The sequence below is a fragment of the Pelobates fuscus genome, chromosome 1 (genome assembly GCF_036172605.1).
Source record: "Pelobates fuscus isolate aPelFus1 chromosome 1, aPelFus1.pri, whole genome shotgun sequence".
NCBI classification, from domain to species: domain Eukaryota; kingdom Metazoa; phylum Chordata; class Amphibia; order Anura; family Pelobatidae; genus Pelobates; species Pelobates fuscus.
The window spans coordinates 314364738-314387438 of NC_086317.1; the positions used below are offsets into that span (position 1 = coordinate 314364738).

At 39.6% G+C, this 22701-nt stretch overlaps 2 protein-coding genes across 3 annotated transcripts in view; one reads left to right on the forward strand and one right to left on the reverse strand.

Moving 5' to 3' along the window:
* MGAT4A (alpha-1,3-mannosyl-glycoprotein 4-beta-N-acetylglucosaminyltransferase A) overlaps positions 1-1406 on the forward strand; it is a 92321-nt gene extending 90915 nt beyond the window's left edge. For both annotated transcript variants that reach the window (XM_063459073.1, XM_063459064.1), the window contains exons 15-16: positions 127-239; positions 338-1406. In XM_063459073.1, the coding sequence (XP_063315143.1) occupies positions 127-239; positions 338-367 (143 nt within the window). In that variant the 3' untranslated portion in view covers positions 368-1406. The remainder of the gene's footprint in view (positions 1-126; positions 240-337) is intronic.
* A 6118-nt stretch (positions 1407-7524) lies between these two features.
* Positions 7525-22672, reverse strand: UNC50 (unc-50 inner nuclear membrane RNA binding protein). The gene is made up of 6 exons (XM_063444649.1): positions 22493-22672; positions 20988-21273; positions 19155-19275; positions 14110-14249; positions 13041-13139; positions 7525-7735 (listed from the first exon to the last, which is right to left on the reverse strand). The coding sequence occupies exons 2-6, from the start codon at positions 21265-21267 to the stop codon at positions 7599-7601; spliced, it is 777 nt and encodes a 258-aa protein (XP_063300719.1). The 5' UTR covers positions 21268-21273; positions 22493-22672; the 3' UTR covers positions 7525-7598.
* Between the last annotated feature and the right edge of the window lie 29 nt (positions 22673-22701).

A 22701-nucleotide genomic window follows, 5' to 3' on the forward strand; every position in this document is an offset into this window, starting at 1 on the left:
AAGAGGTTACACGTTAGAGGCCATATGCATAGAATAAATATACTTAGATGCGTATAATATATATTTATACAAATCCACTAGTGTGACTTCATTTTTTTTTTCTTTTTGTTATATTTGCATTTCAAGGTAAATTTGAAGATGGAGTGGCAGAAGGAATGGTAGATTTGAGTCTAAACCCCATTTCAGCTTTTCGACTTTCAGTTTTGCAGAACTCTGCTGTATGGGTCATTCTGAATGAGGTGGGTATCCATCATTTACTCATATATATTATTGTGTATATGTGTACATATATTGCTGCACTGTACTTACATATTGTTTTCTGTTAACCCATTTGTAGATCCATATCAAGAAAATACAAAGTGACTGATACTCTTATCCCAGGAGAAGATAGAATTTAAAAGAACCATCTTAGAAATGTGGCCTGACGTTCCCTGTTGTCCGCACTGCCTGCTGGCATTCCGTGCATGCACCTTAACTTCATTTGGGTTTTGTTTATTTTCCATTCTACCTCTGTGAATTTTACTGTAGCTAAAGATTGGTGCAGACTGTGTGAAAATCACTTTACTCAAGATAAACTGCTTACACCTTCAGCACAAACTATTTCCAACTAATCTTTATTCTGTTTCGGTTTTTTTTTGTTTTGTTTTTTAATGAGTAGGATATTGTGCACATTCCGTGATAACAAGAAAAAGAAGTGCATTTTGTGCAGATTTTTTTTTTAAATTCTATTTTCTTTTATAACCACACCAATTTTGTAGACTGTCAGGGAAGTACATATAGAGATATATTGAATAGAGATACATATTTATATATAAATATATTTATTATGATATAATTAATTTGTGTGTAGCAAAAGGTCTCTAGCATTAACCTTTCACGTGTCCCCCTATTCATTAGCTATTAGTATAGGTTCACCTGCATAGTAGCTGTAGGATCTCATTTACTTCAAGAACCGCCTTCAAAGAATAGATTCCACTAGGTTCCATGCTAAAGCAGTAGGATTGCACAATAGTTCCAGCAGTAAATGTGCAGCCATCGATATAAACTGAACTCAATTTTGGATTCCAGGAACCAGAATAATGCTTGCTTTCTGACCTGGTACATTCATTTGCTAGGAAGTAGCAGATTGTAGCTTTGAAAAGATACACTTGGCCAGTAACAATGCCAAGGTACAAGGAGACATTACAATTATGCCTCAAGTTCTAATAAGGGACCGAATATGTGCCAATGCAAATTCCTCACATCATTACATTACCAAAATCAGCCTACACTGTTAATATGTGCAGAATTGATCCAAATCCTGATGTAATTATTCTCTCTTATTGAAAATAAAATATAATGTGTAATATAGGCATTTTCTCTACATTTGTTTTATGCATATAGAATAAACACATTTTTAACACAAATTGGCTTACAGTTGCTTTTTGGTATTTTAATTACACATTGGTCAGAAGAAGCATCACTTATATTCATAATTTCAACAGCAACTCTCTCAGAACTTTGCGCATAATGTAATTCATCAGCATACACTAGCTCGCTCTTACATTAATGGTCTATTGTTGGATAAGCTGTGCATCGGACTAATGAAGACTTAAATATGGCCAGCTCCTCTAGCAAGTTCAAGCCTGCAGATGCATTGAAAAAATATTTACTTCTAATGTTATTACTAAATAAATACAGATACTGTAATAATTTTTTTTTTAAAAAAGCATTTATTTCAAATCCATCCAGCTACCCATGACTTCTGCGTGATTTTATTATAGAAGAAAAAAAAAAGCTATATACTTGCCATTGAATGTGACTGGTGAGTACCTTACTCTTATCTTGTATTGAAACACAACCAATTTGTGTATTAGCCATTGTGTTTAAAATGTTGTTACATTAACGTGTATAATGGTGTCTTTGCAATAGAGAAGGTATACATTCAGTATATAAGAACCAGTCTGTTTCTGAAAAATGCAGGTTGAGGGTCAATTATTAAGGGACACATCTTCAGCAAATAATTTAGCCATAATTATTTGGGGGAGGTATTCAGGAAGTCAGTCAGATGGAATTCCCAAAATGCATCATCCAAATTAAGCAAACCAAATTTCTGTGTGAATTAGATTAAAATGAAAGCCTTCCAAAATCTATAAGTTAGAACCTAATTTGAGCCAATCAATTTTATAAAATCCTTCCTTTTTCCATGTTGTAAGATGATATAAACATGGGAAGCTGCAGGTCTGTCTAATTAGATCACTCACCACTGTCTTTGGAGTGATGGAACAGGAGGACCATTTTGTGGTCCCGACCCTGTTTAGTAGGGATTCATAGGAATCCGCACATGATGATTAGGGAGGAGGTGAACAGTTTTATTTTGTCCACACACTTAGAATCATTGTTGCATTCTCTGTCACCAATACTGTGAGAGACTGTCAGGTTTTCCTTTGCATTAGGGGTAATGGAAACTGCCTGTGAGATATATATTTTTATTTTTTTAATCCCCTCCACTGTGTGCTATATATTACGTTTGGTAGGGGTAGCAACAACACAAGCACTCATGTTGCAGGTGTCCTTCAACACAAAGTGAATGAAAATTAGGTTATGTGGATACCTAGATACTCCTTCAGTGAATATGCTCTTTTTCATTTTAATTTGCAGCTAAACAATTGAATTGGATTGCACAATTTAGGCTAAAATAGTCTAGCTATAACTGTCTCTGATATTTTGGGCTAATTTTAGCAATTTAGATTTTTATGTCACTACATTAATGCATTATTTAGTGCATAAACTCATTGGTGTTTCATAAAAGTCAAAATCCCTTATGGTGTATAGTTTATTTGAAATTCTGGAATTATTCATAAATACCGACATAAAATCCAACGTCTCGCTGTAAATTATGTGATCATGTAGCAATCCCACATTTCCTATTTCTTACATAATAAACATTTTCTGTGACTTGGAATTCTTTCAATTAGTGCCTGAATAAAGCTGATCCTCTAACAATCTAGGTGGGTGGCATACTGGCATATGAAACATACATGCAAATGTTGCTAATACAAGTGATTGCTTCAAAGATATCTTAATATTCTAATGCTTTCTATCAAACCAATAAACCCTTTTAGCAAATCACTTTGCTGCAAAGGAGTGAGCAAAGCATCACACATACCCAGTTGTCAGCACAAGAGTTAACTCCCTCCAAAATCTCATATACAGGCTGTAGGGATATGCTGCATTACAGAATAATTATTTTTTTTAATTAACGTGCACACGCATTATTCTAATTATCTATGCCATAAAATAGAATATTTATTTTGTATAAGCTCTTGAGTAATGGATCATTTATTTGTTTGTATAGAAGAAGAAAAAAAAACTTCTGTATAATATGATTATAATTGTAGTAATTGTATGTGTAATATGCTCTGTAGTAACATGTAGGAAAGAAGCATCCTCCATGACAGAAAAACATGCATGTACATAAGGCCTTTGTGTGGCTGGAAGCATACAAACACAAGTACACAAAAATAAAAAAAAAATGCATTTTAAATAATTCCAACTATAGCTTTCCTACAGCATTTTTTTTCTATAATCAAGATTAATATTTGTATAATTTTCAACACAGCCCCTTATCCTGCTACTAAACATCTAATTTAGGTCACAAAAATATTCTAGATTGCTTAAAATGGCGAACCCTGGAATAAAAGCATACAACGGTCACAGGCTTTATAAAATATTACCATAATCTGATTATTCCATTAAACAGTGCGTTGTTCCCATTTGTAGAGTGCATTTATTCTGTGCATATTATACAAATATTTATTTCTAATTTGTCATGGGATATGTTTTTAAAGCAAATTTACCTATGCTGTTGCCTTAACATATTTCGATGCAGTTTTGTTTGTGATGGCAAACATTGCAAAACATTAATTTCATGTGAAATACATTCCACTTATGTGCATTTTGTTAAAAGTGCCATATTTCTTATATTTGTTATCCTTGTGGCATTTAAATTCCAGACACCCCTAAAAAAGGCAGCCAGCTTGACTATGGGGCAAATTAGTCAAACTGCATAGTGGTGCCAGTGTGTTGTACTCTGCTATGCCAAAAGAAGATTCTCCCCCCCCTCCCCGAGCATTAGAATATAAGAGAATGTGTCCTAGGGTTTAACACATCTTCTCATTACTGCAAATACATTCAGATGAAATACTTTAAGGGAGATGCACAGATGGAATGAAAATACTGTGATTAAAGCTAGTCCCATCGAGGCCTTATTGTGCCTGCTACTATATAAGTGCTCTTGGCCTGCCTTTTCTCTAAATCACAAATCCCATTATCTAGAATATTTTCCATTTGTATCTGTAACAGCAGTGTTTGGGATCACCAAAGAACATATTCTGTGTAATTCAAATGTATTGTATTAAATATGACCTTACTTAATCCCATCATGCATGGATATCTAATAAGATTAAATGTAATCATAATGTTTCTTTTGTTTTTTTTTTACTGCTGACAGCAGTAATGATATTGGCTGTACGAACAACTCAAGTCCTCATGAGGCAGTAGTAGGCCAGATGTTAAGACCATCTGTTTGATCATGGTTACTTTAATTACAAACTCATTAACATGATAATCCATGTAGTCATTGGGTAAATGTGGGAATTATAAAATTTAAATATGAGAAGACAGGGGATTTGAACCCCAACATTCTACCATTGTTTTAAATCCCTACGATCATGAAAGTCCTGTTTTTGTTACATCTAAAGTAGAGGGATGATTTCCCTTATTGTGCTGCTTTAAGAATATTACCACCATGTAAGTTTCACATATGATTAATTTTAATTTAAATGCATAAATTGGACCCCACCAAAGAGGGCTCAGGAGCATATTCCCAAATAGAACCTGGGTTATTCACTAGTCCAGGCCAAAACAAGAACAGTTGGGGCTTTCCAGCGCCGCTATTTAGCTTAATATTTTAAATCCCAGGTCAATTTCTGTTTACAGTTTAGTGAATATTCTCAAAGACTAAAACCACAAATAAAATACATAACCTGTACATATGGCAAAGAATATTTGGTATGAAAATGTTATCTTCTGCAGATAGATTTTACTAATAAAAGTGTTGTTTTGGTGGAAAGAACACTTGCAGAGCTGGCGCATCCTATAGGTGACTTAGGCAGTCTCCTAGGGCGCACCAGATTTGGGTGACCCGGCAGGAGGGAAGGACCATGGTACAGCAGGAGCTTCTGTTTCCTGTACCCGGCCAGACTGACAGGAAGTGCTCACTCAGTGGGGGAGAGGGGACAGGGAGTGGAGTGGAACAGAGGGACAGGGAAGAGATGGGAGAAACCACTAAGGGAGGAGAGAGCACTAAGGGACAGAGAGGTAGGGGAGATCACTAAGGGATAGGAGGGGGGAGCTCTGAGGGACGGGGGGGAGCACTAATGGACTGGAGGGGGGGGGATATCACTAAGGGAAAGGGACCGGAGGGGAGGTGAGATCATTAATTGGCACTATATAAAAAAATTAAAGAGCTGCTCCCCTCTCAGCCCCTATCTTACCTCACAAATCCTCTCTTTCACACTACACACATACACAATGCATCCCTACTCACACACAGACACACCAAAACACACAATGCACCCCTTATGCGCACACACAGAAACAAAATGCACCCCTTACAGACACACACTGCACTACATTATATACACAAACACACCTTGGATTCCTTACACATACAAACACAGATTCACACAATGCACACCTTGCATTCCTTACACATGCTACATCCCTTACACAAATTTGTATCCCTATACACTACATTCTATAAGAACACAAACACATTACATCCTCTACTATAACACATCCCCTACACACACACACACACATTTCATGTGAGCGAACTCATGGGTGGGCCATGTAGGAATACTCATGGTCAGGCCCTGGTGGCCCAAACCTTGAGTGGTGTAAGGGGGCCTAAAAAATGGAGCTGCTTCCTGCTCCTTGATTTTTGTGAGCACTGTTACGAACTATCTCCAGAGAGTCTCTTCTACACCACATCAGTGGAGCCAGACTGCAGCCTGAGCCCATCATCATCCTGCAGGCTTTTTAATGTAAACACACTGCCTTTTCAGATAAAAGACACTGTGTGCAGAACTGGCGTTGGCCCATATGGCAGATCATATGGGTGGGGCATTGTGATGTCACATGGTGGGCAGCAAAAATCCTTGCACTGGCCCTGAACACTTTATTCTTATTAAAACTTTAATTTGAAGCTCCTTAATACTGTAAAGACAATTATCATGAATATTATGTATTTACATAAACCACTGCAACACATTGCAGTCTAGCTTTAACTGTGAATGTCGACACTGGTAGTGTGGTGGCCTTAGAGGGAAGCTATAGGCTTAATGCTGCTGTGCATATGGCCAAGATCATGAAAATTCACATGAATTGATCAGGTAAAGTAGTTATATTGCTGTCCCTTCTGTAAAAGGTTGACTCATTCTTTCTCACTCTATAATCCACACTGGTTGCTTGACACACAGCTTGTGTGGGTCATGTATTGCTTCAAGCTAGGGCTATTAACCAACATCTCATCTCTGCTGTTGTTCTTAAAGGAAGTGTTTACCATTAAGGCCTGAATTCATTAAAGCAGCAGTCTAGGCTCTGTTCACAAATGGAATTCTACTCAAATGTATATCTGGGAGAAAAGCTAACCTATCTATTGGTTAAGAAGCAATCGGACACAAAGGAACTTATGCCTGTTTGCTTTTCCAATCCCTCCCTCATGGGGATCACCCAGGCCGTCTCATGGGCTCAATGTCCACACCACAATGCTTTGGTTGTCACAGGAGTGAAAGATGCCCCACTGCAATATTTGCAAGCACACTACTGTAAGTGGATATAAAAATGTATTCCCACAAGTACACCTTAAGATGTGTACTTCTTAAACAAAGAGCCTCAGATTCAGCTTTTTAGTGAGCTAGAGAATTGCCATGATAACCCAAGGAAGCTCTACTCAAATCAGTCAGCTACCCTGCATCCGGAGAGAGAGGTACAAGTGGTCTGCCCTCACTGGAGGTGCAGATCTTGGACTCCCTTGTGCTTGTAAAGGAACACTCTGGGCTAGCTGGGGAGGTCTTATGACTTCCTCCTCTGGCCCATTCGAGTCTATTAGCCTCACATGACATAAGCTGCCGATCCCTGCACTAGGATCTCAGCCAGTGCTCAAACCCTATTTTGCATAAAAGGCACAGTGGCAAGACTCAGAATAAAAGGCAGAAGTAAGGCTCGTCTTACAGATATTCAGTCAGGAAATAGTAATAATAACCCGGTCCTCCCTTTCGAACCCAGTGTATACATAGGCTAAAATACCCCGAAATTATTAAAAAAAAAACAAAAAAAAAAACTGTGATTTAATCAATCAATCTTACTGAGCATCTTAAGTATTGGGACTTTTTACAATAAAATATAAACAAAAACATTAACATGTGCAATACTAATAGCAAAATCAGTTTACCACAGAAGAAAAGAAAACAATTTAAAAAATCTTAAATCATAACCTTTATCTACAATAATGTATCATATTTACAATCTGTACAAAACCAAAACAATTCTATTCAGTTTACTCTGTATTTATAAAAAGTACAAAGCATATCTGTGAAATTCCACCCCAAGGCCAATGAGAGGACATACAGCAGGACGAGAGGAGCAAATGGATACAGAAGAATCACTGTGTGTTTCAAAACTGGTAATGCTAAAATGAAAAAAGAAAAGAAAAAAAGTCAGTAATTTAGCTTAGTTTATTTCAGAGAAAAGTTTGGTTCTTTTTCAGCAAGAAAATTAATAAATAAAAATAACTGCTGAATATTATTTCATACTTTTTTTCCCAAAGTAAATAGTTATTCTATTTCTATATATAAATATTTTTTTGGTGTTGCTTGTTTTAAAGATCTCATTGTGTAAAAGTATTAACTATGTAAACTTACAGGCATTCTTGCTAAAAGGATAGAAAGGACAAAACCAGAAAACATCAGTTAGATTCTTAAAGGGACCCTCCAGCAGGCTAGAGCACACACAATTTATTTTAACATAGGTTTGTGTGTACATACATTATAACAGCTGAAAGCTTGTCAAATTTTGACTACAACTCTGTGTGTGTGTGTGTGTGTGTGTGTGTGTGTGTGTGTGTGTGTGTGTGTGTGTGAATATATATATGTACACATACACACACACACACACAGTTGTAGTCAAAATTTACAGACTTTCAGTGGTTTGCAATAAATAAATCAAACAAAAGCAATTAAAATAGCTCAATGCAACAAATGCTTCAAGTGGTTTCCCCAAACTCAACTGAAAATGTAATTTATAATAACTTAAGTCTCAAAATTATTGCACCCCCTTAATAGAATCCCTCACAACAGTACAAATATGCAAAATAGGTGCTTCATTAGTTGCACCAGGTGTGATTGAGCTGGAACATTTGAAATTCCTTAACTGGCTAGGGGTTTGTCAAGTGTCATGTTTGACTGCATGTTAAAAATATGATTAAGTCAATAGAATGGTCCACAAAGTTAAGAGAAGAGATAATTCAGATACCATATACTACCAATCAGGGGGCGCGGGGTGGAGGAGATCCCACACTAATCCTTTCAGCAGAACAAGACATTATGATGGGCAAGAGACCCAATCTTCAATAGTAGGAGCCAGACAAATTCACAGAAGTTTGGGTCTTACAGATTCAGGACTCCTGCGTGAAAGGAACAGTTTTTCGAGGGACGCTACATAAACTTAACAGTTTAGGAAGTCAAAAATTCCGAAGGAGATTGGAAAAAAATAAAAGCTTTCCTAGATTCCATCACGTCTCTCCTAGGTCAAGTTATAGCTCCAGTTCCGGAGGAAGAGATATTCAAGGGATTATTATTATGATTGGTATTTGTATAGCACCAACTAATTCCGCAGTGCTTTACAATATTATGAAAGGGGTGGAAATTTACAATAAATGAGACAATTACACAGTGACACAGGAACATTAGGTAGATGAGGACCCTGCTCAAACGAGCTTACAGTCTAGAGGAGGTGGGGTACAAAAACACAACAGGGCAGCAAGGGTGACAGCCACCAAACAAAGTGGGAAAGTAGCAGAGCTGGAGGTGAGAGTGAAGTGTGGCTCTTTAGGAGAGCATGAGACAGATTTGGATAAGTATAAATAAGTTACTCTGGGAGTCCATAGGCATTTCTGAACAGATGTGTTTTGAGGGACTTTTTAAACAATTAAAGACTAGGGGAGTGTCTGATGGGGGTAGGCAGGCTGTTCCAAAGGAAGGGAGCCGCCTGCGAGAAGTCCTGCAAGCGCGAGTTAGCAGTTGTGGTGTAAGCAGTGGACAGGGGGTGATCACCGGCAGAGTAGAGAGACCGAGAAGGGGCATATCTATAAATCAGGGAAGAAATGTAACAGGGGCTAGAGTTGGTTAGAGCTTTTTAGGTAAGGGTTCGTATTTTGAATTGACACCTATAGGATACAGGAAGCCAGTGTAGGGATCAACAGAGGGGTGAGGTATGGGAGGAGAGACGGGTGAGAAAGATCAGCCTGGTGGCAGCATTCATTACTGATTGTGGCGGAGCAGTTCGGCTTCTGGGGAGACCAACTAGGAGAGAATTATAATAATCCATGCAAGAGATTACCAGAGCATGAACAAGCTCCTTGGCAGCATCTTGCGTGAGAAAGGGTTGGATGCGGGCAATGTTTTTAAGGTGGAATTGACAGATTTTAGCAACATACTGGATATGTGGTGCAAAGGTGAGGTCGGGATCAAAGATAACACCAAGAAAACGAGCTTGCAGGGATGGACTGATGCCAGTACCATCAACTTGCAGGGAAAGCAAAGGAGGAGGATTAGCATTATCAGGGGGAAACATAAGAAGCTCAGTTTTAGAGAGATTGAGTTTCAGAAAGCAGGAGGACATCCAATCAGAGATTGAAAAAAGGCAAGCAATGACACGTTGTACGACTGCGGGTGAAAGATGGGGGGAGGAGAGATATATCTGGGTGTTGTCGGCATACAGATGGTAGCGGAATCCAAAAGGAGTTAATGAGTTTTCCAAGAGAGGCAGTATAAAGAGGGAAAAGAAGGAGACCAAGAACAGATCCTTGGGGGACTCCAATTGAGACAGGCCGAGAGGAGGAAGGGTCATTGCAAAAGGAGACACTGAACGAACGTTGGGAGAGATAGGAGGAGAACCACGAGAGGACAGTGTCACAGAGATCGAGGGCTTGAAGAATTGGGAGAAGGATGATCAACAGTGTCAAAGGCATCAGAGAGGTCAAGAAGAATTAGTATGGAGTAGTGGCCTTTGGATTTAGTTGTGATTAGGTCATTTGTAACTTTAATAGGAGCAGTCTCAGTAGTGTGGAGGGGGTGAAAGCCAGATTGAAGAGAATCGAGGAGGGAGTTGGAATTTAGGAAGTGAGTCATACGAGTAAAGACTAGTCTTTCTAGAAGCTTTGAGGAAAAAGGAACTAGGGATATGGGACGATAGTTGGAAGGGGAAGACGGGTCTAGGGATGGCTTTTTTAGGGTGGGTACAACTGTAGCATGCTCAAGGTGAGCAGGGACAACACCAGATCGAAGAGAGCAGTTTAGGATGTGTGTTAAGGTTGGTACAAGACAAGGGGAGAGAGATCTGATAAGGTGGGAAGATACTGGATCAAGCAGACAGGTGGTGGGACGAGAGGAGAAACAAAGCCACCCCCTGTTCAGTAGCTGTGGAGAAGGCCTGTAGGGTAGGGAAGGTATGGTCCATGTGGGGTAGGGAAGGTATGATCCACTTCTTCGTTAAAGCGTATCAATTAAACTGTCAGCAGGCTTCTCATCCCCCACCCCTTGACTCCTTCCCTGCAACTGTCAAAAATGACCTACCAAGCACTCAATAAACCCTTCTCTAACAAACTATTTAATTCCCCTACTTTAACCCGTTTGTGTCACTATACCCCACTCCCTCGAGCATGTAAGCTCATTGAGCAGGGCCCTCAACCCCCTCTGTTCCTGTACGTCCAGTGGTCTGATCTCAATTATGTGTCTGTTAGTCCACCCATTGTACAGCGCTACGGAATTTGTTGGCGCTATATAAATAATAAAATAATAATAATAAAAATAATAATAATAATGTGTGGTTGCGAGAGGGAGGAGCAAGGGGGGAGAATTATTTCCTTAACGGTTCAATCTTGTCGGTAAAGTAGCATGCAAGGCTATCTGCTGAAAGTCAGTTTGAGGGGTGGCTTGAGGTGGGCGAAGGAGAGAGTTGAAGGTATCAAAGAGAAAGGGTTCTATTCAAGACTATTATTAGCCTTGAATCCTCAGGAAAAGTAGAGACCAGTTTTAGATGTCCACGAGCTCAACAAAACTATATTAACAAAGAGATTCAAAACGGAATCCTTAACGTCAATCAAGAATGCAGTTGCCCAAACAATTGGATGATTTCAGTAGACCTCAGGGATACAAGAAAATCATTACCAATTCAGAGACATGCCATTCAGCCTCAGTACTGCACCAAGGGTCTTTACAAAGATTCTAGTCACTACTAAAGATACTCAACATACTTCAAGGCATAATGATTTACCATTATCTAAAAGACATCCTGATACCGGGACCGCTCTCTGTGGCACTAGCTATTGGTCGCAGATTTCTGAGCTACCTGCTTTATCATCAGATGAACCATATATATATATATATATATATTGTTATGGTGACAAATTCTAGCTACTGTTCCTGATTTCAGACCTAAAGTGGTGTCTTCTTTCCCTATAACCTCTTGATGATGCCAACTTGAATAAATTGGATCTTCTCAAACATTGCCCAAACATTTTTTTCAATGCACTTGCCCTTGGAAGAAGTCACCTGTCCTGTTCGTCATTCCCTCGCATGCCAAGAGAGTGGGGAAAAAGCCTCATCCACTACTACTGGCAAATGAAAAGTGTCAGATATTTCTCTGGCCTACAAGTCCAAAGGCATTCCTATTCCTCAAGGCCTTAGAGTACACCCTATGCTGGCATTATCATCTTGCTAGGCAGCTGCAGCTAGTGTCGCTCCTGACCAAATCAGTTACATGGTTCACAATTTCAATCTTTCTCAAGGTCTACAGCTTAAACGTTCGTGCGCCAAAATATACATATTTTGCCAAAGCTGTTCTTCAGTTTCTTAAAATAATGTTATAAAATTTCTCATCAGCATTAAATCTCTTTATTTTATTATTTTTCCCCCCTTGGATTTTTGTCTTGGGTATAACCCATGAGTAAGTGCTGCCATGGATATGGCCAGGATACAGGAAAATTATTTCATACTTACCAATATTTTCCAGGAAAGGAAAATATCAATAAGTATGAAATAATTTACCTGTATAAACATACTAAAACAGAAACCGTGACAAGAGAAAGTATGTGAACCCTTTATAAATGACTGAAAATATGTATAAACAGTCTTAAAATTCGGGTTTGATGTTCATCTAAGTTATAGTAATCACCACCACAATGCGTTTTAACTAATAACACAAACATTACTGTAGTGTTCTTGTACATATTGGATATATAAATATATCATTCAAATATTCAACGTCTACGTTGGAAAAAGTAGGAGACCACTAGGTTAATGATTTTAACAAAATCAATTTAGAAATAAGAGTTTCATTAATTAGACAGCAGGTTTGCCAATTTCAAACAAGATTGAAGGTGTTGATTAGAGCTACTTCGAACAGCTTGAATTTGCTATTCACAGAAAGCATCTGTTTGCCCCATTAACGGTGAATTCTGGCAGGATATGTCTCACATCATAACCACTACAGAAAGCAGTGATGGTTATGATGCTGGGAGTAATCCTTTAAACCACACATATTACAAAGCTAAACACAAAACACAGCCTCTCTTTTCTTTAAAAAAGTGGAGAAAAGCAGACTTTTTTTTTCATTTCGGTAAGGGGGTCACTATTTTATTTACATCTTACAAAATGTTTAGATTAGATCACTTTAGGTGGGGTCAAATAAAATGGGAGCAGTAAAGAATGGCTTACTACTGTATCCAAGGAATGTGATGTAGATGTAATATCCAATTGCAACCAACCAAAACGTGTTTCCAACAATGTATCCTAGAAACAATGAACGGATCACATCTGCAAGGCAAAGGTATACATTACATATGGAATTGTAATTCACACTTTCAGAGTGAATATAAATTCTGGAGAGATTTATCAAAGTGGTAGTAGTGAAGTGGTGTAAATATGGAAAAGGGGAGTAGTGGCCAATGGATTCTGCCCTTCTGTGGCCTTCTGATTCTACTTGTTTCCAGAATGACTGTCTCACTTTTAGTACTTCGCACCTTTTTTTTTTCCAGAACACAATGCTTTAATAAAATCAACCCAATTGTGAGCTAAAATTGCATTCCAAAAACTCTGTCATTTATTTGTCCAATAGTTTTAAATAAATTGTATGAATTTTGTTCTGCTTTTTTTGTGGAAATAAATCTTTTCATTACAACACTTTTTCTTCTTATGTGACATGGCTAAAGACTACAATTAATTTGTCCCAGTACAATAAATAAATAATTCTGAATTTGTTTGGTACTCAGGAGACTTGCATTTAGCAATCACATGGTTAAGTTAAAATGAACCTCTGGGCACCAACATTGAAACAAAGTAGTTATAGTGCCAGGAGATCAGTCGCTAGATTACCTTTAGGAGTTAAACTGTTCACGAATGGTTTAACCATTCTCTAGCACCTTTCAGCTGTGCCCCTACCCTTCTGCTTCTCAAAACAAAAAACCTTGGATAGGAGCACCACTGATGCTCTTAACCAATTAAGTAGCTCTTCATTGAGGAACATACATATTTTTCTCAAGCCATTTTTATGGTGCTTTCAGCCAGTGGCACTCCTGTCCAAAGTAGTCTGAGACTTCCTGTGTGAAGAATCTGAGTGAAGTGGAAGGATGGGACAGAGGTAAAAAAAACACTTTAGAGAAGACTTTGTTTAAAAGTTTAATCCCTAAAGGTATGCGACTTCTGACAAAGTTGTTATGGTGTCCGGAGTGCTTTTTTAAGCATGATAGAACACCATTACTAAATTCAACTCTGTTGCTTTACTTACAATTGATGAAAAATAGCTGGACAAAATGCAAGATAACCAGTAGAGGGAAAAAGGCATTTAGATGCACATCGAATGCATAACCCCACTCCACTTCATAATCCTTTCCCTGGTGTCTGACCATGTATTTGTTGGAAACAAACCTATTGAAGGATTACAAGTACAAACAAAAATTATATCAGCTGACAAATAACTACACAAGTGAGTAAACATTATCTACTATAACAAGATACATAATCAATGAGTTTACAGTGAACTAGTCACAACATGGTGTCATTACAAGGATACTCCACTAAACCAACATTATCATAATGATGCAGTTCATGGAGCATAGATTACGCTGCTGTAGTCTCACTGCTCAATACACAGTCTATTTAGGAGACTTTGTTTATGCAATCCTAGCCACAACACATCTGACCGACTCATGCCATGAAAAGAAAAAAAAAATCTTAATTATACAGCACAGTGAATTTATTTTAGAAATTTTTATTTTCTGCTTTGTTAATTGACCTTTAATTATACACAGTAGGCTGTTGTAGGCTCTATTAGGCAATTCGAGCAAGAGAATTACTGAGTTTAAAAAAAAATGAAGTTTAAACATTAGATATCTTTTTTCAAGATGTGTGTGGAGAAGCTGTGAGTCACAGCCAGGGCAGTATGACTAGGACTGCCTTAACAAAGTGACTTAAGTCCTAAATGGCAGAGAAATGAGCTATTAGACTGCATGGGGATGATCTATTATCCAAACTACTTCATTAAGCAAAATGTGTTATGGTGCCTAGAGTGTACCTTTAAGAGGATGTTTAAATATTTATCACAGGCCTGGTCATAAACATCAAAGCTTCGCGTCCTAAACGCATGGGACTTCCCTGAGCGTTCAGAATTATTACACAATACTTATAATACAGTTTTGTCATGGTGACTTAAGAATTTTGTCTTGGTGCCTGGGATTTGTCAGCCCATTCCCTCCTCTTCCCATCTCTAGCTTTCTGCGCAACGGGAGAAAGTGAAGGAAACTGTAACTCCTTCCTCCCGGGGGTGAGGTTAAGCCGTCTCTGCTCACTGCCCGCCCCACTTGGCAGGGCCTCCCGTCCGCCCATTTGACAGAGTCGCACGCACGCTTGCCCTTTCCCCTGCGCTGATTCAAGGCCGGGAGAAAGTAGATCAGTTCATTTTCTCCTGAAGCACAGGAATACAGACACTGGGGGGAATCATCAGTGGCATCCAGCCCCACTGTAACCTGCTCCCAGTCCCACTGGACCTCAGGGAAGCCACCCTCTGGCACCCACAAAAGTAGGTAACAGGAGGGTGACAAAATATGTATTTATTTATGGTCTGTGTGTATATCTGACGTGTATTTGTGTGTATCTATGAATCTTTGTGTGTGTCGATTTGAATGTATCAAATAATAATTTTTAAAAATAGCGTAAATTGGATTAGTCGTATTAGTCCAGTATCTTAAAAAAACATATGTCTCTGTCTATGAGTTTGTACATACGTCTGTTAGTGTGTGTGTGTGTGTGTCTGTCTTTCTGTCTGTACTTGTCTGTCTAGGTCACAAGCTCCCCTCTGATCGCCTGGTGTTTTTACTTATTTTTTTTCCCAACAACATGCCCTTCTTGCCACGGCTGGCACGTCACCATAGCAGGGATTATCAATCTTGATGATCTCAGCCAATCCAATGCCTTCACATAGGAAAGCATTGGGAAAATATTAGGCATGCGCAGCAAAATGCTGCACCAATCAGCAGCTCCTTGTAGTGATGCATTAAATCATTGCATCTATATGGGGAACGTTATGCACCTCTACGCAGAGCGTGGAGATGCTGAATGAAGGTACTGCACATTAGTTAGGAGACCGTGTTTTTCAACAACAAAAATAGAATTCTTAAAGGAACAGGCTAAACCAAAGCCACTGCACATTAAACTACAGTGGCTCTGGGGGCGGAGCCTGACCGGGGAGCTGAACAGACACGTTTACTGAGAGCTCCTGAGCCTGATCCCGGTTTTAGGCAAAAATCAGTGGGTAATCTACAATTTCTGCACCCCAGTTCACCTTGCCTTGTCCCACAGGAGCAGGGGTACCGGGGGACACCTTGAACGCCTACATGCCCGCTGTGATGCTGAACCGGAGGGCCGAGGCCTACATCTCGCAGAGCTGGAGAGAGGCGGCCGCTCTCCCAGCTCACCGATCCTCACAGCACCCGCAGTATCGGACCTCCCTCCCCCCCCCCCCCCAAGACCGGCGGGGGTTATCCCGGTCCCCATCAACATGTACCATCAGCCCACAAATGATGCAAAAAACGACGACACTCCACAACAGGTTCTGCACCAGCAGGCTGTAAACCGCAAAATGGCGACCACAACCCTTAACACAGAGCCTGCAGCCACTCAACCCCTCCATGAACGCCTGGATGCTCTGTTGAACAGTTTTTGGGAGAAACTGGAGCAGCGGCAATTACAACGAACCCCCAACCAACCTGCAGTAGTGGGGAAGCGGGAGGCCGCGAGCCGGAGAGGGCAGATCCCGGACATGGACGCCAATTACTCAATGGCGGAGTGCCCTTCTAGGCAAAGGCCCAACAGGAGAATCTCTCCAAAACACCGACCACACCGCAGGAGGGTCGACCGCCGCCGGCGGCGGAGAACCATCAGATCCCTCCACAGCGCCCACAAAGGGAAAGACCCGGCCCAGAGAGGTACCCGAGTCTGTGGACACGAGGTGTGGGCCCAATGTAAAGCCTGGAGCTGGGGAGAAGCTTCTCACCGCACTCAATCCTTCTTCACGTTTACCCCACTGACTGACGTTTACCTCACTACACTGCTGAACAACCGACCATCCCTCCGTCCAACACCAACCTTGATCCTGACCGGCATCGGCTGAATGATTCCAAGAACTCAGAAAGAATAGGCCAGACCACAAGCTGACGGACACTTTCAACATGGCGCAATATTACCCCAGCAACCTACTTAAGGGATATGATAGTCCTCAGGTTTTGCGTTACCAAATGCTACACTTACGTTTTTACTAGTTATTTAAGTTGTGTAATTCAATCATGCAGCCACCAGGTGGCATTTTCTAGTGTCTTTCCACTGTAATAGTATGTGACGCACCCCTGACTTACTCAAATAGGCATATTGCTGGGGGTAAATACTTTGGACTGCTACTGCATCCAGACTAAAACTAAGCTAACTCGAAATTCAGCAGCCTAGGCCGTCGTATGACCATTTTTCTATGCTTGCGTCCATTCTTTTAAATTCTGCGACCAGGATCGCACCTAGCCATAGTTCCGAGCATCCACCAGCCCAGCCCGCAGACTAACATGCAATTAACTTGCTGACTAAACCTGGATGTTACTCAGGTTTCAAGATTAACCGTTTGGTTTTTGCAAAGCTACCCTCTTAACTGCTTCATTATACGTTATTTCAACCTGCCACTTAAATCGCCTACAGCATATCTATGGTGTTATATAGCTTACAGACTCTTTATTTTGATAACTCACCTAGATAGGCACTGTTTATGGTTACATTTGCTATGCCGTTATATACTTGTTTTTCTTAAAAAAAAAAAAAATGAGGCTGTCGAATCTCGAAGATAATATGTTTTGCGATGTGACATTCCCGACTTGTACAACTTATTATTGTCTTCCCCTCTTTATTCTGTACCCGAAACCTAACATGCCTCAATAAAACAAAGATTGACAAAAAAAAAAAAAACTACAGTGGCTCTGGTGACTATAGTGCTCCTTTAAGAATTTTATTTTTGTCGTTTGAAAAACTGGCTCCTAACTTGTAAAGCTGGGTCCTAGATTCAAAGCAAATTGTCAAGCCTTGTTGCAATATATTACATATATATATATAGCACTTGCTAGCCAGCCGCCACATTACAAAAGTAAAAAATTATATACATTTGTGATATACACACTTATGTCCCAAGCAGAAAACACAATCAGGAAAAACTCTTTAAGATACCACACTACATTTTTATCTATCTTCAAAAGCTGTTTCCCTGTAAATACATTTGCTCTGTTTCTCAAACTTCAGTTCTCATAGAACAAAAAAGTGCAAATTGTAGGTTTACCAATGCATGTCAGAGTAGTTTACTCTATTAAAAAGAAACAAAAAAAACACAGTTACATTAATAATCATGACTGACAAATTCACAGAGTATGTAGTGCTACATAAACAGTAATTCGTACACGTTTCTCTCTTACTGATTGACTTTTTTTGGTTTTTTTTTATTGACTTTCTAAATTAGAATTATCTTTCAATATTTGCCAAAATTTGGAATAATTTTCTTCTCCAAACTCATTTTATTATTTATTGTCCTTTAAAGGTACACTCTGAGCTAAAACAAAGTAATTTCATTCCTAAATGACAGTGAGACTGCTGGAGTATGATCTGAACACTAATACCACTTCATTAAGCTAAAGTTATTTTGATGCTTAGAATATCACTTTAAAGGAACATTTTCTTATGTAAAAGTATGTACTTTTCTTACACAGCTTTCTTAATGGAAAGCTAGTGATAAATTAAGTGCATCAGCTGACCCTCTCAACAGTGCCCAGTCCAAGGCTTCCTTGGATATTGCAAAAAGAAGACGGACTGCAATAAGACACCATCTGCTCATCTTTGGGTTTAATCCCTTAAGGACACATGACATGTCATGATTCCCTTTTATTCCAGAAGTTTGGTCCTTAAGGGGGTTAAATAAATTGTTAATGGTATAACACATAGTTATAAGTCAGCACCCAGTACGTCCAGGCACCATAACAATTTCACGTTCCTTTAAACTTTTTGGTAGATTTCTCTAGCCCTTTTACACCCTTCCTTATCCACTTCATGATGTTTCAATACTGTCATGATATAAAGGTATTGTGAAATGATTATATTGAGCAGATTATGCATTCATGTTTTTTTTCCCTTTTATTTAGCTGCAAAACATTTTCTGCACAAGATGTCATTTTATGTTTTTATAAGATTATGTACATGTGAAACTGTAATAAAAACAAACATGCAAGTGATATGGAGTAAATCGAATATACATACCACATGATTGTTGCAATCAGTAATCCCACACCTACGCAGTCTACGAACACCACCCAGAGTAAGAGTTTCAAAATCTGGAAAAATCCCCTATCAAGGACAAATCCAAACCCAAGAGTGGACACTGTGAAGAGACAAAGTTGTATTAATTTATGTTAGACACTTTAACCCCTTAAGGACACATGACGTGTGACATGTCATGATTCCCTTTTATTCCAGAAGTTTGGTCCTTAAGGGGTTAAACAATACACATTCTGATTATATCCAAACACGTAAAAAGAGACAGTGCCATCACTACATCACTGCAATATACTTTAAAGGACTCTATAGGCACCAAAACAACGTTAGCTTAAAGCAGCACTGTCATCATCTGGGAACTTTGCCAGATTCGCCATGAATTTGTGACATTGCCGATGTGGGTCCGGTGGGAGTTGGTAAGGTGAGATTTACTTACCTGAACCTGTCACTCGCAGGCGCCGCCATCTTCTTCGCTCTGCTCCTCTTCAGATCCCGGTGCTTCAGGGCCAGGAGCCAACATCACTGCTGTGGGGAATGACACTTAGACTCTGCCCTGAGCCTAAGAAAGTCAGGACTAGGAGAAATACAGTCCCTAGTTTGTCTCTGTGTATTTCTTGCCTGGGTTGGAATTTTTTTTAGTGAAATACCAATATGATCAAAAGGAGTATTTCATACAGATTCTGGTGTATAGATCATGCCGCTGCTGTCTCACTGTCTAATATTTTGCCATTAGTTAAACCACTCTCTTTATGCAGCCCTAGCCGCACCTCCCTGCATGTGACTTACACTGCGTTCCAAAACACTTCCTGTAAAGAGAGATCGAATGTTTAAACTTCCTTTATTGCTCAGTGTGTTTAATTTAGAATGTCTTTCTCCTGCTCTGTTAATAGCCTTTTACACTTTGAAATGCATTGTGTGTGTGATTAAAGTTCAATTTTCAGAGCAGGATATGAAATCACCTAAAGTTAATATCTGATTGAAAATGAAACATTTTTTTCATGCAGACTGCATCAGTAACAGCCAGGGGAACTGTGACTAAGGCTACATATAAATGATAACTCACAAATGGAAGAGAATTCAATAGGAAGACTACAGAGGCATGCTCTATACACCAGAACTGGCCTATCAAGCTCAAATTGTTTTGATGCCTATAGTAGATCTTTAATTAAAGCGAATCTACACTCTAAAATACCAATTTTGCGGTTTTAAAATGTATACAATGTTCCAATTTAAGAAATAAAATTTATAATGGACACTATTCCACTCACCCGTATTGAGTAAGAAAACCTGGAAAAAAAATTATTTTTTTTGATTTTCTGTATCAATAACAAGGGTGAATTACCATCATTCTAACATTTTAATATAGCTTGTAAAGCGAACTGATGTACTTTTCAATTTCTACCCAATATTCCACCCACATCACTATTGAGGAAAATAAATTATATATATATATATATATATATATATATATATATATATATATATATATATACATACACACACATATACATACACACACAGTTATTAAGTGTGAATACATTATGCACACACACACATATATAATCTAATTTAAAAATAATCAGTTGATGGAAACATAAACTTGTATTTGGAGGTAATGCAGTGGTTTCCATCTCATTCACTAACCAACAGACAAAATATTATTTAAGGCGGGTTCATCTCCAGACTCTATCAGTCCTGTGTAGTAAGTAGATATTTTTTTGAGGTGCTATGATACTAAAGAACGTAAACATAAATCTGAATTGAATACACACAGTGTGAACAATCAAAGATTGCGATCAGTGACGGTTTGAAACATACCACACAACCATATGCTGAGCAAAACTAAAAATGCTGGGTCATCTCTTGCCCATTGGTCCTTTGTTTGCTTTCTGTAGTGAAAGTTTCTGTAGACTCTTTGCGGCGAAGTGAAAAGATAGAGCATCTGCCAAACAGCAAACTCAAAGTCCATATGCCTGAAGTGAAAGAGTCTCCTTATGTATTTGTAACGTTTGGCTCCAGCTGTGTGCCTTGCTGCTTCTCCATAGCTTAAGGTACCATTGCCTTGAGAGCGAGCATTCACAGATGTGGTTGGCAGCATTTTGATCTGCAAATAAAGACTTCAATAAAATATACAGTATATGACATATGAGTAACATTATTATAGAGAGTCGATACAAGTAAATCAACTGTTTTAAATGAATACTGTACCATAACCCACTATAAGCTATACTGGTTAAAGGGACACTCCAGGCACCCAGACCACTTACGCCCATTGGAGTGGTGTGGGTGCCAACTCCCACTACCCTTAACCCTGCAAGTGTAGTTATTGCCGTTTTTATAAACTGCAATAATTATCTTGCAGGGTTAAGTCCTCCTCTAGTGGCTGTCTGTTAGACAGCCACTAGAGGGACTCCCGTTTTCTTAGAACACGAAAAGTGTTTTAAGCTACGCTGGACGTCCTCACGCTATGTGATGACCTCCAGCGTCACCAAAATCCCCATTGGAAAGCAATGAATAATGCTTTCCTATGGGAAGGTCTAATGCATTAGGTCCCCCCTGCCGGCTGACGTCGGCAGGGGGGAGGAGAGTAGGCGGAGCCTGACCCAGCGCCCAGGGACATCGGCGCTGGATTCCAGTAAGTCACTGAAGGAGTTTTAACCCCTTCAGCAACTAGGGATTGGGGTGGGAGTGAGAGGGGCACTGCAGGGTCCTGCAGTGCCAGGAAAACTAATATGTTTTCCTGGCACTCGAGAATCCGTTTAAAATCAAAGAGTCAGGAATACATCAAAATGTTTTTCAAAATATTGACTTTGCGTAGTGGCCACTTGAGGTTTTCCTAGGCTGCAATGAAAACACTGTCTTTTACAACACAATGCCTGCAGGGACAGGCTTTAGACACCAAAATTGATAATCTCCGAGGCTAGAAAGCCGCACTACACCAACCAGCATTTCCTCATACAGATGCATGAATCAATGCACATCTATAGGGAACATTCAGCGTCTCCATGCAGAATGTTGAGATGCTGAATGTTACCTAGGAAGCGCCTCTAGTAGCCATGTGAGTGACTGCCACTAGCGGTGTTACTAAGCAGCAATGTAAACACAGATTTTTTTCCCTCTGAAAATGCAGTGTTTACATTGAAAGGCCTGTAGCCCTACATTGAGCCGCAGTGGTTCTGGTGACTATAGTGTCCCTTATCCTTAAATTGTCACCTCGGTGAATAGCCCTGTAATGGTTCACTAACCTCCCCCTCCTGATACTATATGAGGGTCTCAGACAGGGATAACAGTGAATGTTGAAGGGGGGGATGTAGAACCCTCACCTGCGCCGCTCGGCTGCCCTGACAGCCCGAATTTCCTGCTGCACAGCCCTGAACACGTAGCGCCTCGTGACGTCACGCAGGAGCCAGCCGGAAACGCAAGGCATGTGGGAAATGTAGTCTTTGGTCACTGCTTCCGGTTATCCTGTCAGACAGTCACATTCTTCAAACGCGGCGGCTGGGGCTGCCTGTGGATAGATCAGTGGAGTCAG